Source organism: Rhinolophus hipposideros (assembly GCF_964194185.1).
Source record: "Rhinolophus hipposideros genome assembly, chromosome: 9".
Classification (NCBI taxonomy): Eukaryota; Metazoa; Chordata; class Mammalia; order Chiroptera; family Rhinolophidae; genus Rhinolophus; species Rhinolophus hipposideros.
Window position 1 is genome coordinate 66,898,313 of NC_138055.1, and position 19,262 is coordinate 66,917,574.

General features: G+C 35.3%; 1 protein-coding gene across 2 annotated transcripts in view; it reads right to left on the reverse strand.

Annotated features, from left to right (window-relative positions):
- Nucleotides 1–19,262, reverse strand: part of PTPRR (protein tyrosine phosphatase receptor type R) — a 241,976-nt gene that overhangs the window by 104,621 nt on the left and 118,093 nt on the right. Inside the window, exons 1-3 of one of the 2 annotated variants that reach the window (XM_081059303.1) lie at nucleotides 18,259–18,397; nucleotides 4,879–4,992; nucleotides 1,790–1,945 (exon numbers count right to left, since the gene is read on the reverse strand). In XM_081059303.1, coding sequence (XP_080915429.1) covers nucleotides 1,790–1,945; nucleotides 4,879–4,983 — 261 coding nt within the window. In that variant the 5' untranslated portion in view covers nucleotides 4,984–4,992; nucleotides 18,259–18,397. Of the gene's footprint in view, nucleotides 1–1,789; nucleotides 1,946–4,878; nucleotides 4,993–18,258; nucleotides 18,398–19,262 lie in introns of those variants that run through there. The other variant, XM_081059302.1, reaches the window with a different exon arrangement.

Here is a 19,262-nt window from a genome sequence, read left to right on the forward strand (position 1 = left end):
TTGGTTTGTTTACTCATTTATTCTTCTGTCTTTGGATACCACCTAGGACAGTGCTTGGCTATTTGTGTACCCATTGAATGAAGGCCCTGAGGACACAGATAAAATGACATGGTATGTCTCTCAAGGAACTTGCAGTGTAGAGATGGACTTGAAGACCAACACAGAATAAGATAAGGGGATTTTGTACTAAGGCCAATGAGAACGCAAACCAATGAGCACTGACTTCTGTGGAAGCACAAGGGAAGGCTTCACTATACAATAGACCGATTTTGAACCACGAAAGCTGTGTAGATGGATCGATGTATGCACAAGCATAGAGAGAAAAGACAGTATGGGGGCATCATGGTACCTATTAAGTTTGGAGTTGCTGAAGCATACACTAGGACAGTTCAGCAGTTATGAAGCCCAGCACACAAAGGACCATATACCATCTTAAGAAATACACTCTTGATTCTGTAGCATTTGGAAGGCCAAAGAAGAATCATGACGTCAGGAGGGCATGGCCAGATTTACTTTAGCAAGCTTGCTGTGGTGGCAAGAGAGAAAACACAGGGTGTGTGGGTGAGCAGGAGTGTTTGTGGTAGGGAGGACAGGAAGGGGAGCAAAACTATCAATAAATGCAGAAAGGCTAATTGGAATTATTATAGTTAACGGTTCAGTGATGATGTACATTTTCATTCTGCCAATTCATCCTGTATTCAAATATTTGTTCGGTGTCTTACTGTACATGAGGATTTCCACAAATATTTAAAAAATTAATTCATATTTCAAGTCTATAAGATAAGGACTATACCCGCTGCTTTTTATTGTACCCATTTTGAACATGAAGAAACTGAGGCTCAGAGACGCTGACAGACTTAATCTCACAGAAATTAAATCACCTGTCAAAAGTCTTTGTGGCTTTGGGATTCAAATGCAACCTGATACCAAAACTTTTTATACCACACCTGTGATATTTGCTGAAATGAGAGGCAATGTGCTTTACTGAAAAGTGGAATAGATTAAGAATCAAGACATCTCGATTTTAAACATTGCTTTATATCTCATGTGCTTTGTGATCTTGATGAAGTCATTTAATTTCTATGGGCCTAAATTTCTGTATCTATGAAATGTTCACATATGTTCCCTCCAGGTCGAATGCTGTGATGATTCTGTACATTTAATCACGTATGTTTAAGATGATGATCATTCTAGCAAGTTTGTCAGAGTGGGATAAAACTGGAAAATTAAAACAGGGGCAGAATTCATTCAGGAGTGAGAATGGTGGAGTGGGTAGGGGAATTTAAACAGTGTCAAATTTACAAAACACTATGAAGAAGACATCCATAGTTCTTAAGACTGGATTCCTTAGCAAAAGAAAAGTCATATTTCAAATTAATTCCAAGGGTGTGGAAAACGGTGACTATCAGGTTCCTATTTTGGCAATGAAGGCAACAAGGAGAGGTGTACCTACTGAGGAAGAAAGATTTGAGGGTTTTTTTTGGACATTTCAGTTTCAGGTAACCAATTGACATATCTAAATGGCCTTTCTTCTAGACAACGTACTAAGTAAGTCAAAATAAATTATAAGGCCATAAAGATCTGGGGAAGAAGTGTCAAAAAGCGAAAATGAATTTCCTAAGGAAGACATATATAGGGTGCAGATCAGAGAATTTTGACCCTCAGGGAGATTTTTATTATCAAATAGCATACAATAAACAGCACTCATAGCAAAGCTTCTTGAGGTTGGTTTGCCATGTCATGCGAACTGTGCAAATTTTTAGATAAAATCTTCCATGCAAGAACATACCTCAGGGGAGACTTCCTTAATTCCAAATTGGGATAAACTTTGATGCAAAACATTGATATTAAGTGAACGCAGCACTTCCTCAGATGGCAGAGCAGCAGAAATTCCTCCCTTTCGGTTTATGGGAGACACAAAAAGTTCAATACTGTTCTTCTTTCCCTAGTAAAAGCAGATTAGTTGTATATGTTAATAGACCTTTTTAAACAACTTTGGGAAATATTTTTACCTTTCTATAAAATCATTAAAGAAAATCAGAACCCTAACATCCTAAAAGGCATCTTGGAGATTACATTTATCAGTTATTCGCTGGTACACTTAATATTACCAGCCTGAAATCTTCAATGACCTTCTTTCAATTAATTGATACCTCAAGACTTGTAATTTCTTTTTTCATTGGACGCTGGTTTATTTTCCCTTCCATGTTGTAATTTTTGAAATATATTGTTCAGATGTTCCTGAGTAATTGTGTTTCAAGAAGCATTTTAAAATCAAGTGAATTAAATAAAACCTGATGCCATAGTACAATTATTAGACATTGTAACTCCATACATTTTTCTTATAACTTGTATTAATGTGAAGGCTGGACTAACTAAGGAAGGTGACACTAGATGAGCTTTGAAATTGTTTCCCTGATTCTGTTCTTCACCTCAAATATGTCACACTTTTAAAGTCCATCTTTTGGTAGAAATGCATATGTCGTGCAGTAATACCATACTTTCCCATTAGTATTTCCTCATTAACTGAATGGAGACAGAGAATTTTTCCTACCATAAATGGCTGATAGGCCACATACACACACACAAATAAACACCACACAAAAATGAGGTTGCTATTGATAAATTCTCTTTTACAACTTATACAATGTATTATAGGAGGGAATTATTGCTAGTCTTCTTTTTGATACATGAAGTTCTCTCATGCTAGAAAACTTCCTTTAATGCAATTTTTCAGAAAATTTTTCAGGTATAAAATGGAGTATCAATGTACTACTAGCAATCCAGAAAAAATGTTTCTGTGTTTGCAGGGAACAACAGACAATGACTAAGTATAGCATAATACCGATGTGAAACATTTTTGTAATAATTTAAATAGTTTATAACCTAATAACAGTAATAGTAGGAATAGAGGACTAGTCTTGTGCCTGATACACTCCTATGTACCTTAAATCTGTTATGTCATTTAATGCTCAAAACCCCTCAAGGACATCGGTATTCTAGTTCTCTCCATTTTGCAAATGAAGAAACACAACTATAGCTTGCCTAAGGTCACACAGCTGGGTCATGCCCAAGCTGGAAAAGGGGTATAGTTCTGTCTGTCTGTCTCCACAGCACATACTCTTATCATCATGCACTGCTGTCTTGGGTGCCATCATAACTCCACCTATTATAATAACTACCCTTATTTTTGACGCCCTATAGGAATAGTAATTAGAAGGGGATTAAATATTTGGTGATGGAAGGAGAGCTGACTCTGGGTGGTGAACACACAATGCAATATACAGATAATGTATTATAGAAATGTACACTTGAAACCTAAATAATTTTACTAATGAATGTTACCCCAATAAATTTAATAAAAGATAATAACTATTCTTAGAAACAGACATGTACAAATGCTACTAACATTCTTTCCAGATATGCTTATCCCTTCATGGGTGTGGCAAATCCCTCTTTTATTCCTGCAAAGAGCTATTGTGCTCATTAAATTTATATACATAAAAGCATATCTAAGATATTTATGTATATATATACATATATATGTATGATATATATGTAAATTTATATATATATATATATATATATATATAAATCTAGATCTAGAGCTAAGACATTTATACGACCTAAATCTTTTCATTTGAGCAACGTATACCCACGATATAAATAACCTATTTCACGCTTTCAGGAAATTAGGGAACGCTGTATTTCTTCTTCTATGGTACTGAGTTAAAATTTTTATTTTTTAAAGCTTATTTAGTCCCAGAAAATAGTTGACTCACAGAATAAAGTCATTATGGAGAATGAAACAACTCACCCTCCACACACATGAAAATGAAAAGAAACCAACACCCTAAACCAAAATAAAAAGCAAATTCTTCTCCATGGCAGGAAATGCAGATATTGATGCAGTAGAAAGCTGAGCTCAAGCAGGAGAATAAGAATTTAAGGCAAGGAGAACATGCATTCCTTGCTTGAGTTCCCATTGCACTGGAAATTAGGAACAATTTTAAAACTGTAAGATGATTCCAAAGTCCCTTTTCACAGAGACCTTAGGTAATTAGCTTTCTACAAAGAGAAAAATTTTCTGCTTTAAATTTGCCTTTCTTGGCCTGTGCTCACGCCCACCTTCAAGATGGGAAAGTGTAGTTGGGTGATCAAGTCTCCAAACACCTGAGAAAAGTGGGTAGGAAAGGATGTCGGTGATTGACAAATAGGTCTAAAGTGGGTCCTATACAAAAGACCCTTTGGGTTTGCTTCATCCCCACCCCACATACCTATCCAAGTTTTCTCTCGGCTTTTCAGAACTATCTATTCTTGCATTCCATTGGGGCTTCTGTCCTCAAAGATTGGTTCTTCATTGTTTAATTAAAATCCTCTGCTGTGCATGCAGTATCCTTCATCCTACTGATATACTTGAAGGGGTTTTTATAGATTCAGTCTGGAGACAGCGTTTTAATTGATACAGAAGGTATCACTCTTAGGAAGAATATTTGGGGAGTAGTGTCATATTGGTGAGACAAGTATTTTGGGCCCCTTTCTTCATATGTACCAGGATACTAGCCTTGAGCTATGAGAAAGTTGACAAACTTTTTCTGTAAAAGGCCATATAGCAAATATTGTAACCTTCAATTTAGCTGAACAATCTGTTATGACTCAATTCTCATTGCAGCATGAAAGCAGCCATAGACAATATGTAAACAACTGAGTATGGCTTATTGTAATAGTGCTTTCTTTACAAAAACTGGTGGCATGCCAGATATAGCTCAGGGGCCATAGAACTATAGCATGGGTGTTCTTTATTACTGGTCTTTATTATGGAGCCCTTTCATAAACATGAGAGCTCGTATGTGGGACTGTGAAATGGAGGTGTCTTACAATGAGACGATTGATGTGCACTTGTTGGGGTAGGAGTCCTAAGGCCGCGGCCACTCCTTGCCGGAATAGTCGAAGCAAGGTTATGTTTAGCTTGTTGACATCCATTTGCAGGGTCTGGAAAATAAAGGACAAAAGAAATCCACATTATTGCAAGTTTTTGGTTTAGGATATTCAGTTCCTTACTGATGACTGACCACACTTTCTGTGACTTTAGATAAATTCACACTCATGGTGCTATATTGCATTTTTAGTGGAGAAAACATTTTCTATAAAATTTTAACTGGTGTTAGTTAAAAAGATGGTGTATTGTATGCTAATGCAATGTGTCTAGTTATAATCAACAACACATAAGAATGAAGGGTTCATAAAGAATTTATGAATCTGAAATGTGTGTTTATTTAGCATTAGCTCAAGTCCAGAAGACAGAATGAACTATTGTGCCCAAGTGCATTTCACTAATCCACGCTCAAGGACAGCTTTCATTTGTGGTCACACCCAGTCACAGAGAGCTGTTTAAGCTGCACAAGGTCAGAATTGGCAGCTTCTCTGTATACTGAAAGAATGGGGTGCAATGATGAATTTTCAAACTCTGGTAAAGAAGCTAATAGCACTGATGATATGGTCTAAGGTAAATGATTCTTATTCAATTGTTTGGGCAAACACTCTTAACTTTCAAGTTGTTTTGGAAAAAGACAACTAAACATTTAAAATTTTCTAAAATTCAAATCAAATTATGAAGTTAATAATACAGCCTTAATTTAAGACATAGATCTGTTACTACATTTCAACCACAAACTAGTTAACTATATATTTCCAAAAATGCATCATCATCATTTGAGATAGATATTGTGCAAGATGAGGAAATCAAACCTCTATACATTTCTTACATATACAAGTATATACTTAATAACATTTTATTTTTACTCCGCTCCTCTCATTTCTCCCATCCCCTACCCGTATGCCTCTGGCAAACATCAATCTGTTCTCTGTATTTGTGAGCTTGGTTGTTTTTCAGACTTCATATATAAGAGAGATCATTCAGTATTTTTCTTTCCTGATTTATTATTATTCCTGATTTATTTCCCTATCATATGGATGCCCTCGAGGTCATTGTAGCAAATGGCAAGACTTCATTCTTTTTTTTTTGTGGCTGAATATTATTCCATTTTATATGTATACCACAATTTCTTTATCCATTCGTCCATCAATGAACACTTAGTTTGTGTATCTTGGCTGTTGTACAATGAACATAAGGATGCATATATCTCTTCGAGTTAGTGTTTTCATTTTCTTCAGATTAATATCCCAAAGCAGAATTGCTGAATCATATAATGGTTCTATTTTTATTTTTTTGAAGATCCTGTTTTCCATAGTGCCTATCTCAATTTACATTCCCACCAACAGTGCTCAAGCGCTCCCTTTTCTCACATCCTTGCCAACACTTGTTATTTCTTGTCTTTTTGATAATACTCATAGACATTCTAACAGGTGTGAGGCGATATCTTATTGTGGTTTTGATTTGCATTTCTCTGATGATTAATGACATTAAGCATCTTTTCATGTACCTGTTGGTCATCTATAGGTCTTCTCTGGAAAAAGGTCTATTCGTATTTTCTGCCCATTTTTAAATTGGATTTTTTTTTGTTTTTTGTTTGACTATTGAGTTGTATGAGTTTTTTATATATTTTTGATATTAACCCTTATCAGAGATGTGATTTGAAAATATTTTTTCCCATTCAGTAGGTTACCTTTTTATTTTGTTAATGGTTTCCTTTGCTGTGAAGAAGCTTTTTTGTTTGATGTAGTCTCACCTGTTTATTTTTGCTTTTGTTGCTTTAACTTTTGATGTCAGATTCAAAACATCATTGCCAAGATTTTTGTCAAGGAGCTCACTGTCTATGTTTCTTTCTAGGAGTTTTATGGTTTCAGGTCTTATGTTCAAGTCTTTCATCCATTTTGAGTTAATTTTTGCATGTGGTATAAGATAGTAGTCCAGTTTCATTCTTTTGCATGTGACTGTCCAGTTTTCCCAACACTATTTATTGAAGAGACTGTCCTTTCCCCATTGTATATTCTTGGCTCCTTTGTCATAAATTATTTAACCAGATATCCATGAGTTTATTTCTGGGCTCTTTATTCTGTTCTATTGAGCTATGTGTCTGTTTTTATGCCAAAACCATGCAGTTTTAATTATTATAGCTTTGTAGTGGTAGTTGAAATTAGGAAGCATGATACCTCCAGCTTTGTTCTTTATCAAGATTGCTTTGGCTATTCAGGGCCTTTTGTGGTTCCATACAAATTTTAGGATTATTTGTTCTATTTCTGTGAAAAATGCCATTGGAATTTTGATAGAGATTTCATTGACTCTGTAGATTGCTATAGGTAGCATGGACATTGTAACAATATTAATTTTTCTAATCCATGAGCATGGAATATATATCCATTTATTTGTGTCTTCTTACATTTCTTTCCTTAATGTCTTGTAGTTTTTAGATTACAGGTCTTTCATCTCCTGGTTGAATTTATTTCTAGGTATTTTATTCTTTTGAAAGTGATAGTAAATGGGATTGTTTTCTTAATTTCTCTTTTTGATAGTCAATTATTAGAGCATAGAAATACAACAGATTCTGTGTATTGATTGTGCTTTATTTTATCCTGCAACATTACTGAATTCATTTATTTGTTCTAATAGTTGTTTGATGTGGTCTTTAGGGTTTTCTCTCTATATATATGTATATATACATAATATCATGTCAGTGAAAACCAGTAACAGTTTCACTTCTTCCTTTCCAATTTAGAGCTTTTTAGTTCTTTTTCTTGCCTGATTACTCTGGCGAGGACTCCCAATATTATGTTGAATAAAAGTAGCAAGACTGAGCATCTTTATCTTGTTCCTGATCTCAGAGGATGAGTTTTCAGCTTTTCACCATTGAATGTAATATTAGTTGTAGGCTTATCATATGTGGTGTTTATTATGCTGAGATATGTTCCCTCTATACCAGCTTTGCTGAGTTTTTTTTTTTTTTATCATAAATGGATGTGGAATTTTGTGAAATGCTTTTTTTGCATCTATTGGAATAATCATATGATTTTTATTCTTCATTTAGTTAATGTAATGTATAAATTTGATTTGCAGATATTGAACCATCTTTGCATCCCTGTAATAAATCTAATTGATCAGTGTACAGGATCCTTTTACCATATTGCTGAATTCGATATGCTAATATTTTAGTATATGTGCTGCCAAAGCAAGCACACAATATGCTAATATTTTGTTGAAGATTTTTGCATCTTCAGGGATATTGACCTGTAATTTTCTTTTCTTGTCACGTTGTCTGGTTTTGTTACCAGGTAATGCTGGCCTTGTAAAGTGAGTTTATAAGAATTCCCACCTCTTCTATATTTGGAGGAGTTTGAGAAGGATTTGTATTAATTCTTTTTTGAATGTTTGGTAGAATTCACCAGTGAAGTCACGTGGTCCTGGACTTTGTTTGTTAAGAGGTCTTTGATTACTGATTCAGTCTTGTTACCATTAATCAGTCTGTTCAGATTTTCTATTTCTTCATGATTCAGTCTTGCTTGGTATGTTGTGTGTTTCTAGGAATTTATCCATTTCTTATAGGTTGCCCAATTTATTGGCATATAGTTGTTCATTGTAGTCCCTTAAGATCTTTTACATTTTTGTGGTATCATTTATAGCTCCTCTTTTAGTTTTGATTTTTTTATAATGCATTTATAAATCTTTATGCATTTCTAATGTTTTTATAATGCTTAATTCACAAACTTGACCATAGTAGGGTATCAGTAACTGTTAGATGGCTGCAATATCTCCATTCTATAAAGTGAGGCACACTTCTATGAACAACACCTCTCAGATAAAGAGATTGGTTTACAAGTGTAATCTACTCTAGTAAATGAACTCTTAGGGAGCCTTCTCCCTGTTTGCTCTAAAAGGAAAATGATACAGCTTCAAAAATTGATAGTCTTATTAGTAAATAATACATCTTCTATCCATAAAGTTGATTAAAAATAAGTGACTGTACCAAATGCTCAATGTACCAAAAACTGTACCAAATGCTCAATGCTACAGGAATCAGAGGGAGTTGTGGAGGTCAAAAGAAGCATAACAGTTACGAGTTAAAATGGTTGACCCAGCAGAAGCTCCAGACTGCATTTATACCTTAGAATCTTTTAATACTTGCATGGGGGAAGGGGTCATATGGCTTGGACATTTCAGAGAGCTGGAACTGGACTCCTTGCAAAAATCTGAGATCCAGAAAAGGGCACAACCATTTACAAACTCTACCTAACAGCCCAACTATAAGGTACAACTTACTTCTGGGGAGAGGGAAAAGAATAATGTTGGGAATAGGTAGAAAAGCTACTTCAACAACATCAGAAACGCTTTCTTTTTTTATTAAATAAAAACTAATGGTGCACAATTGTTTGCTATATTATTGTCTGTATTTTTCTATAGTCTAAAAATGTTTTCAATACATAACAACACAATTTAATACAGAAAATAAGTGAGCTCAACCCTGAAGGATGAGTAGGATTTGGAAATGCCGTGATGAGAAAAACATTATACTTTTAAGCATGCTTTATGTATCTAGAAAACCCAAGAGGTTAAAAAAACTCAGTCCATCTGGTGATTCGGAGAAACGAAGCTTCCTTTTATCCAAAAGCTGACTTTCAACTCTGGGAGGCTGTGAAAGTGGCCAATAGATATGGGACATTTTATTGGAGATGGTTTACTCTCTTTCCTTTGCAAGGCAAAGATGGGTTCCTCAGTTCCCACAAGCTCGATGAGGATCCATTGACTTCTGGCTCACCAGCAGTGTTTGTCAGGCAGACACTGTCCCTGATCCCCATGGGCAAAATTTGGAGCCAATGGTCTACGCTGGGAACTGAGAGACAAAGGGGTTGTGTACACACTTGAGAACTCAATTCCCAGGGCCATGATTAACTTGAGGCTTGTAACTGTGGAAACCGTATTCAAGTCTAGGTTCCTCAAAATGAATGGTAAATGGAAGTGAAATGGGAACCCAGGATTAAAAATTACAATAAAAGGCAACTGCCCCAAAAGGTAAAAGTTGTGCATTTGAAACAGAAATTTAGACCACGTAACTAAAGTAAGTGAGTTGAAGTGATTAGTTTAACACCAGTCATGTGGTTTATTGCATCAAAACATTGATGGACCACATTGATAGGACCACATTGAAAGTGGTAGAGCCCCACAAAGGAAGATGCCTGGAACCCCGCATCACTGTATGAAGCAGAGGCTCTCATTAAACAGTGACATGAGTTAAAAATAAACTTTTCTTGTATTAAGTCACTAAGACACTGCGGTTGTATTAGAATTATTTACACTGATGAATATATTCTGTAACTATAATTTCTAAAGTTCAGTAGTGTTAGTTGTATGTTCAATAGATTCAATGCTCATGATCACTCTTTTTCAGAAGGATGTCACCTTTCCTGATATCTTTATTTTGATGGATCTCTTATTTAGCTGGATTTCATTATCAAATAGTTTCCTTCAAGTAGGGCTCATGAGTGCGATATTTCCTGTTTGTGAATGCATTTATGGTGCCTGTAACAATAAATAACATCTTGGCTGGATGTTAAATTTTTGATTCAATCTTTATTTTTATTTTTTGCCTTTGAATTTTGCTGCTATTATTCTGATACCTTCTGTCATTGAAAGTTGCTGTGCAAAATACCCTGACCTGAGGCTAGTCTATTTTATTGATAACTTGCTGTTTTCTGCCTGCAATCTCATACATGTCTTTATCTTTAAAGTTGAAAACCCTCACCCAAGGATATTTCCTTGGGTTGATAGTTCCTGCAACGGGGTATACCCTTGAAGTCTACAGATTCCAGACTCTTTATTTCAGAAATACTTGCTCCTATTATACCTTTGAATGATTTTTCTTCTAAATAATTTTGGTTCATTTTCAAAGGCACCAATTATGCAATTGTATATCCCTTGTCTTTCTCTCTAATCACTTTATTTTATATATTTATTTTCTCTGAACATTTGTACATCTTTATTCAATTGAAATTTCCTCAGGCCTGCTCTATGTCCTTATATATTTTCAGCAGAATCTGTTCTATTTCTTTTGTTTCTCATGCAGCTTTGATTTCTGTAATGTGTGTTTTATTATTATCTTAATTTATCTTTGAATTCGTCCAACTTATTCTTTGTAATGCCTTAGGCAAGCTATGCTCTCTCTGAACTGTTTCAGATAACAAGTGACATAAAGCTTTTGTTTATAGTTTCTAGTCTTTGTATTAATTTTTAAGACTATTTTTTTCCATAAAGCTCATGTTTTCTCTCTCAAAATCCTCCAATGATTTTCTATCACATTTAGAGTTAAATTCAATACATGGGCCTACGAGGTCCTATTTTATCTGGCTCCTGTTACTTCTGAACCTCATCTAATATCCTGCCCTCCAGCCACTCCTTCCTTTCTCCTGTTCCTCAAACGAGCCGAGCTCATTTTTACCTCGTGGCCTTGGCATTCACCTGCCACTGCCTGGAGTGTTGTTCAACATCACTGGATGGTGGTTCCTTCTGCTTTTTCAGCTCTCAATTCAAAAGTCACCTCTTCAAAGAGGCCTTCCCAGACTGGTCATTCCCTATCACAGCACCCTGCTTTATTTTTCTCATAGAATATATCACTATATGACAACTCTGTATTTATTTATTTGCTTATCGTATATCTCCCTTGACTAAAACGTGGGCCCCGGGGGAGTGGGACCTGGTCAGTCTGATTTGCTGCTATAGCCCCTGGACATGGAATAGTGTCTGGCATATAGAAGGTATTTCATAAATCTTTGTGAAATGAAGGAATACATGAATCATTATAATCGGCACGGTATAGTTACTAAGTGGAAGCATCTGAGTTCCATATGAAGTGTAGAAAAATTAGGACTCTGCTCCTAAGCAGGTTATATTGGTTAGTGGTTCGCCTGAAATGCTTAACCATTCAAAAAACACACAAAATTGATTTAACACAATTAATGTTTGATTTGTAATTAATATGTCTCTGGTACTTTGACTACTATACCATTCGGGGAGGGGGGAAATCAGCTTATTTTATGTTAAATTTTTGGAGCCTACTTCTAATTGGTGAAAGCAATATAAATTTTCTGAGTTGTGTACTATATTGATTGTAAATTAAATGCAAACTTAACCAGCATTACTGTCTATTTCTTGAAACTAATTTGAGATTTTAAAAATTCATCTTTCTAATTATAACAATTAAATATGCTCATGAGAGAAGGTTTAGAAAACACAAAGATTAGAAAAAAGAAGTATATAATATTTATGATAGTTTATCCCATCACCCTCAGGTAACAGTGTGCTGTTTTCTGATACATAGGTCTTTATATATATATATTTCTGATACATGGGTCTATATAAAATATAGATCTGCTCATATACATCATACAAATAACTATCCGTTCTAATAGATAATTATCCATTGTAATGTGATACTGTAACTGTCACATTTCTGTGGCTTTCTTCTTTCCTTAGAAGGAAACAGTTTATTTATCCCCAACCCTTATGTTTTCTGTGTGGTGGCTGCTCCAATGCAGAAATTTCTTGATTTTTCTCCTCCTGAATCTCCCCAGGGGAGGGGAAATGACTTGCATAATTGATGCTTTTGGAATCACATACTAGGGTATGTGTACCTCTGTGTTTTCCTTTTTGGGTCTGCCCGCCTATAAAAAGCCTGTATTCTGGTCTTCTCCTTGCAGGTGGTAAAGTAGGTTATAAAGGCTCTGTCCTATGGGGAGGCCATGGTGGGTCAGTGTCCCTAAGACTGGCGGATAACTGTGCTGAAGAAGAGGCAGTCATAGGAGTATATTATTGTCATGCTCCTAAGTCATGTCTCCAGTAGCTGTATCAGCAATAAAGCGGACATGTTTATCTCCACAGATCTACTTCCTCTGTCTGTCTCAGGCAGGGAGGAGGGGGATGCTATCCCATGGCTTGCTCAAACACCAACACATAGCACCACAAAGTCAGACATTACCCTCCCCTCAGACTCCCCCCGCCCCGAAAAGGCAAAAAGGCTCCAAAATTTTTTGGTTTGTTGGCCTTGATTTCAGCATGGATACCCTACAGAGGTAGAAGGGTCAGTAGAGAATCAAGATAGATGGGAGTGTGGAAGTAGGAGCTTCGTTTCCAAAAGAAGTTTGTCAGCACTGCCAGATGCTGCTGAAGGATAAGAAAAAGGCGGACCAAGAAAAAGCTGTTGGGTTTGTTGATGAGGAATAACTGATGGCCTTCCAGTAATGATTCTTAAAATGTGGACCACAGTCCATGGGGAGGCTGAGAGACTTGTTGTTGGAACTCACTTGAAAGTGCAAGTTCATTGTGTAGCATTCTGGGTGTACGATGTACAATTCCACAGACTTTCATCACCCAGGGTCATTTAATGAGTTTGTAAGGGGTAGTACAATTGATATTTATAAACTAAAATTAGCATTTTATTAGTGTACATTGAGATTTGGGGGGGGGGGTTAAGGAGTGTATAATGAAGAAACAGGCAGAACACCACGACTCACTGTTGCTGAGAAAAAAAGGAGAAAGATAGGATGGCAAATGGAGAGAAAAATCATTTCCCCAGATGGTAAGAACCTTGACCTTTATACAACAGCAACATCACGCTGTAGTATGATGACTTAATCCTTCTTTTTAAGATCCCTACCCTGGGATGAGCTTCCCCTTTTAACACACGAAATAACAGTGCTAGAGTTTTGGTCAGAACAATGTTTTGAGACACTTTGAAAACAATTGCAATGTCAACATCATGACATTTTCATATTGTTGCTCTGTTGTAGTTATGGGTTGCTAAATCAATTGTCAGCCAATCAATTAAAACAATTCATAAAGGAGACAAATGAATATTAGCGGTGAGTTGAGAAAAGGTATCTAAATTTCTTGTTTAGAAAGGTAGACCTTGTGGACAAGGCAGATATTCAGGAGCTTCTTAAATAATGAGCTCACACATTTTAACACTTGCTTACTGTGTTCTAATTGCTAGGGAGACTGACACACATAACATAATTGGGTTTTGTGTTTGGAAGTTGCAAGTAGGTGAGCAAAACCAAATGAGAAAATTTACCATCCTATAATATAATAGCTAAGAGCATGGGTTAGGGAGTAAAAAAAGACTTGGATTTAATCCTGGGCTGAGTGGTCTTTGCCAAATTATTAACTCTCTCCGAGCCTCAGTTTCATCATCTGTCAAATAGGGATGACAACTCTATCCCTTTCATAGGGCTTCTGAGGATCACTTCAGTTATCAGACATAAAACAACTAAAAGTGACAGATAAAAAGTCCCCCATAAACTTTGCTTATAGATATGAATTTACTATACATCAATGTTAAAAACAATTAATTAAATAACCTATTTCTATGGATATTCAGTACCAGGGGAAATTGAGTAGCAACTTTGTTGATTAAATGAAGATCCTTTATTTGCTGGAACCATAATAATATCAAGACACTAAGGAGTGGCCTGATTGAATTTCCAGTGTTTACATTTACTGGCTGTTATACCAAGAGCTTTAGCCAAAAGTCAATCAGGAAATCTAGGTCAGTGAAAAAAGCAATGGTTAAAACAATTTGGTTTTGCTAAAGTGATATAATTTTTGGACAGAATATATATTTGAGGCTAAAGGTCAAAATGGCACATTTTAAGCGGATTCTTTGATTTCAAAATCTGCTTCCATTTCCTCTTTACCTTGCCCCTTCAAACCATGGGTGGATGAACCCAAATCCCAAATCCTATGGAAGACTCTATAGATATTAAATTATATTCATATTCCTTGTCCTTTTCTCTCGACTACTGCAAATTAAATATTAATTTTGCAACAGAGTTAAATTTAGTGATTTAGATTAGATCCTACTCATTTGAAATATTTTTATAATCTAGTTTGTTCTTCATTTCACTAATCTCTCATCTCTATTTTAAGACTACCTCTTAATTAGTGTTCCCTTTCACATCCCCTTATAATGTAAAATACCTTCTATTTGCCTTTAAAGACTCCTAAAATTTATCAACTAAATATAAAAACTTTTATATATTGTTCTGAAAATTTGCAATTATATGTAACTTGGAGTAAGCCCCCACCCTTATAATCTATTTCTTAAAATCATGAAATGGTGAAGGTCTTGACTTTTCCAAGTACAAATTTAATGGAGGAGATAAAGCTTCCATAAATTACAAAATAACACTCTATATACTTTTATGATACTACCATTCCTATACTTTGTGACTTTATGTCCATTTATACTTATAAAACATTTTGATAAAAGTTACAAGCATATCTACAGATAAAATAGAAGAAAGTAGAAGTTTAATACAAAGTTCTTTAGAGACAGGAGAAAAATCACGATTTACCCACAAATAGATATTATCCTAGGTACAGTAAACAAATATAATAGCAAGTTACTTGCTTTTCAGAGTTTTCAAGTCTCATTATTACATGCTCAAGTCAACAGAAATTTCCACATTCATCTTCCCTGATTATGTTTTCTACCTTGTACTGAATGTTATTTCTTCTCTGTTGTTCTTATTCCTGTGTTCTCTTTCAGTCTCCCTTAAATTGTCACTCCCCCTCCCTTTCCTTCAGCATTTCTTATGCTGGAGGCAGAACACAGCAGCCTAAAGCCTGAGTCAAAAATGGCTGGAATTGGGGCCAGGCAGAAACCTTGTATGGACAAAAGCCCAACGCTCAGGAGAATGTTGTCTGAAAAAACGAGGTCAGACAAATTCAGGTTTCTCCATCCAGCCCGATCAAGATAACAAAACTCTAATCATCACAGCTGTAACCACTCCATTCATGCAGCTTTTCTGAAAGGACACAGGAGACATCTGACTACCTATCCAGTAAAAATTTAGACCAAACTAACCTCTAAGGGGCATTTAGGGATACTTGGAAATAAATGTCTAAAGGTAAAGTCATAACCCTTCAACTCCCCAAGCACTTTGCTTTGGAGTCAGAAACTGATATTGTCCCAAGCTATCAAATACATAAATACCACTTAAAAAAAAGAAGAAATGAACAATCCTTACAGGCCACTGCGTGCTTTAGTCCAGATGTGGGTAAAATAGGGAGATGACTCTCTTTTATTCTTATGTCTTTATATTCAATCAATAGGAAGATACTCTTTTGGAACTTTCAACTCTTCACCTGCCAACTTGAGATGTGAGATGGGAGGGAGACCACGGAGGCTCTGAAACATGGTCTGATCACAAGGGTGGTTTGGAGTCTAACACTCTTTGGAAGGATATTATAAATTTAGTTCATTTTGATTCTCTCCATGAAGTAGTTTATGGTTCACTTCAGTGAGTGTAATAGGACTCTGTTTTTCACTCTTCTGATGAACCACCCAACTCTCCAAGAAACATAAAATGAAATGCGTTTATTGGCATGTGTTTTTTAGAGGCAAATAAAACTGTGACTTAGTGTCCTTTCAACTTTTGTTTTCAATAATCTTGATTTTTCTGTCATAGTGGAAATTAACAATTTTCTGCATACCAAAAAATGAATAAAGACAGAACATGGAATAGGTTTTAGTCAATGTTCTTGCGTTTTTCTCATCTGCAGAAGGAGATGGCAAACTAATAAGCATGTAATTTTCCACAATGTGTGATTTTAGTGATTACCACCCTGCGAACCATCTCATTTCTGGAAAAGAAAGATTTTGAATGATGTTGTCTGCAGCATAACTTTAATGCACAGCATGACTGTGCCGATTTCATCTCGTTATTATTCCTCAATTCTCCGGGTAGTACTCTTTCTTTTTCTTTTAGCATGATGGAGGCCATGGTATTAGGATTGCTGTATGTCTGACCTAATTATTAAATTGTTAGACAGAAGTGCTTGGACCAATCAGAAAAACAAAGGAGACTATATATAGCTTATTCCTCCTTGTTACAGCTAAATATAGAAATGACTGATTTTATACAACACAATTCAACATCAATTATCAACTGAACAATTCACACTAGCAATTAAAAAAATATTGAGAATGTGGAAGCTGAAGGGGAAGATATTTTGATGTACAAAATTAACAAGCCACATCTTTTCTTAAGGCTCCTTATATTAAAAGATATATATGCACTAGACATTAAAAAAAATCACTAAAAACTTTCATTTCTCTTTAAAATTTTGCTGTTAAACCCTAAATCCTGCTTTGAAATTATTGCCAAGCTATCATTTGGCATTATTATTTGCTCATATTTCTAAAAAACAAAATCTGACAGCTCTATATTTCATGGCAAATAGAGATTGACTTCTTGAATCAAATGATATATTTGGGCCATTTTGATGACTGTTTCCTGCAATATTGAATCAGGCAGGAAGTTAATCCACTTTTATTATTAAGATGGATGGAAACACTAAATGCACTATTTTTGACATTGTTATTTATTATCATGGACCACAGATTAAATCAGAATTATCCATAACTTTGTACCAACACCAGAACCACTATATTACTTCTAAACAGTCAAATGAACTTCTTATTTTTAAACCTTTTTATGCCCAGAACTTCCTACAATGCCTAGGATGCAGAGGGTACCCAATACGTATTTTTTGAAATAAGTGAACTAAACATTTTGTGAGGGTTTTCATCTAATAGCACTTTCTGTACAGATTAACGAATGCATTCATTTTTAATGAGAGCCATAATTCTTATGGGGATAGCCAAGCTTTAATAATAAGGTTCTTGGTTTACTGGTGGAAAACAACAAAGCTGAGGTACCGGTTGGGAATTAGGCCAGGATGCCTCATGTCATCAACTTTCATTCACTGGTCCCCCCCATCCGATTATAATGAAAGATACTGAGTAGTCTTTTAGTGAATTCTGCACAGAAAGGCAGGGTCCCCAAGATGACATTATTATAAAAACATTTAGATTTAGTGACTTAGCCCACTGTAACCTCTCCTTTCCTTTCCTAGTTATAAATGTAAGCAGTCATTTTTCCCCAATGTCAGTGTGGGAACTAGACAGAAAAAAACAAAGAAAATAACTGCTCCACTTAATATCTTTTATGAAAATTTTCAGTTCTGTCCAAGTGGATGTATTTGTAATTCCATTCTCTTTAGGATGGATACAAATTTAATTAGAAACTTCTTAAGTTTGTGGTAGAGTCTTATTGTTTAGAAATGTTGAATTAATTGCATAGCGTTTTCTTTTAATTTCAAACTTTGAGGCTAAAGGTATTTCCCTAGATATCACAAAGATTCTCTGCTGACTCACTCATATACGCGGACATGAACAGATACGGATATAAATCTCAGTATTTACCCTCCTAACCTTGCACCATTAATGTCATGAAAGATTCTCTTACCTGTTTGGAAATTGACAGGATGTTGTGATGAGTTCGACTTCCATTTGTACTCTTCTTTGGCTTATTTCCTCACCATAGCAAGCCGAAATAATCATAAAGCTTTCTAAGCTCGAGTGCTGAGATGAAGCCTCATTTAGTCACCTGGTGGTAACTGCCTGGTACTATTTCTAGAGACATTGCTGATCCCAGGTCTACTGTAGCAGCCTCTACATTCCCAAGAGATACCCCAGGTGCTTGCTGTTTCGACAGTTTACTAGAATTGAAATTCATGGGGAATTTTTTTCATGGTAATTAGTAAAACTGTAAGATGAGAACTTTATGGGCTACAGACAAAGTGTGTGGCAGGAGGGATATTTTTTTCTTTCTGACTTCAAAAAATTTATCTGTTCACTAGGCATTTTTATAACAAATATAAAGCCTTTCTAAAAGTCCCACTACTTCTTGCAAAAAAATCTTCCTACTTTGTGCTAGGAACTTTACAGATATCTCTTTTCAACCCTCACCATGATTTAGAAAGCAGAGATTATGATCCATCTTTTTATTGATGGGAAATTAAAATGTTTTAAGCAAAGCTCAAGTAACGAATTTAGGATTCAAATAAAAGTTGGCCAGATTCCATAATTGATGAGTTTTTTTCCTCACTATACCATATGCGCTCCATTATGATTTAACAGAGAGGGATTTCAAATTAATGACTGTTGTAAATATTAGTAGTAAAATATTTGGTCTGAAAGAATGGGAAGAAATGAAGATAATTAAACAGGATAATCAGCTCTACCTTTAAGGAGCTAATAGTCTATTAGAATAAGGGTAGTTGAAACACTTTAGAGATTCCATGAACTATGGTCTCAAGATACATGTCATAACTCTAACAAGGTTGTAATGAAACTTAATCATATCTACATTACTGGTGGCCTAATAAATTGATATTTTTTAAAGCAATAGGGCATTGTCAAGAGTCTTAAAAATGTTTATGATCTTTGATCCAGTAATTTCCCACCTGC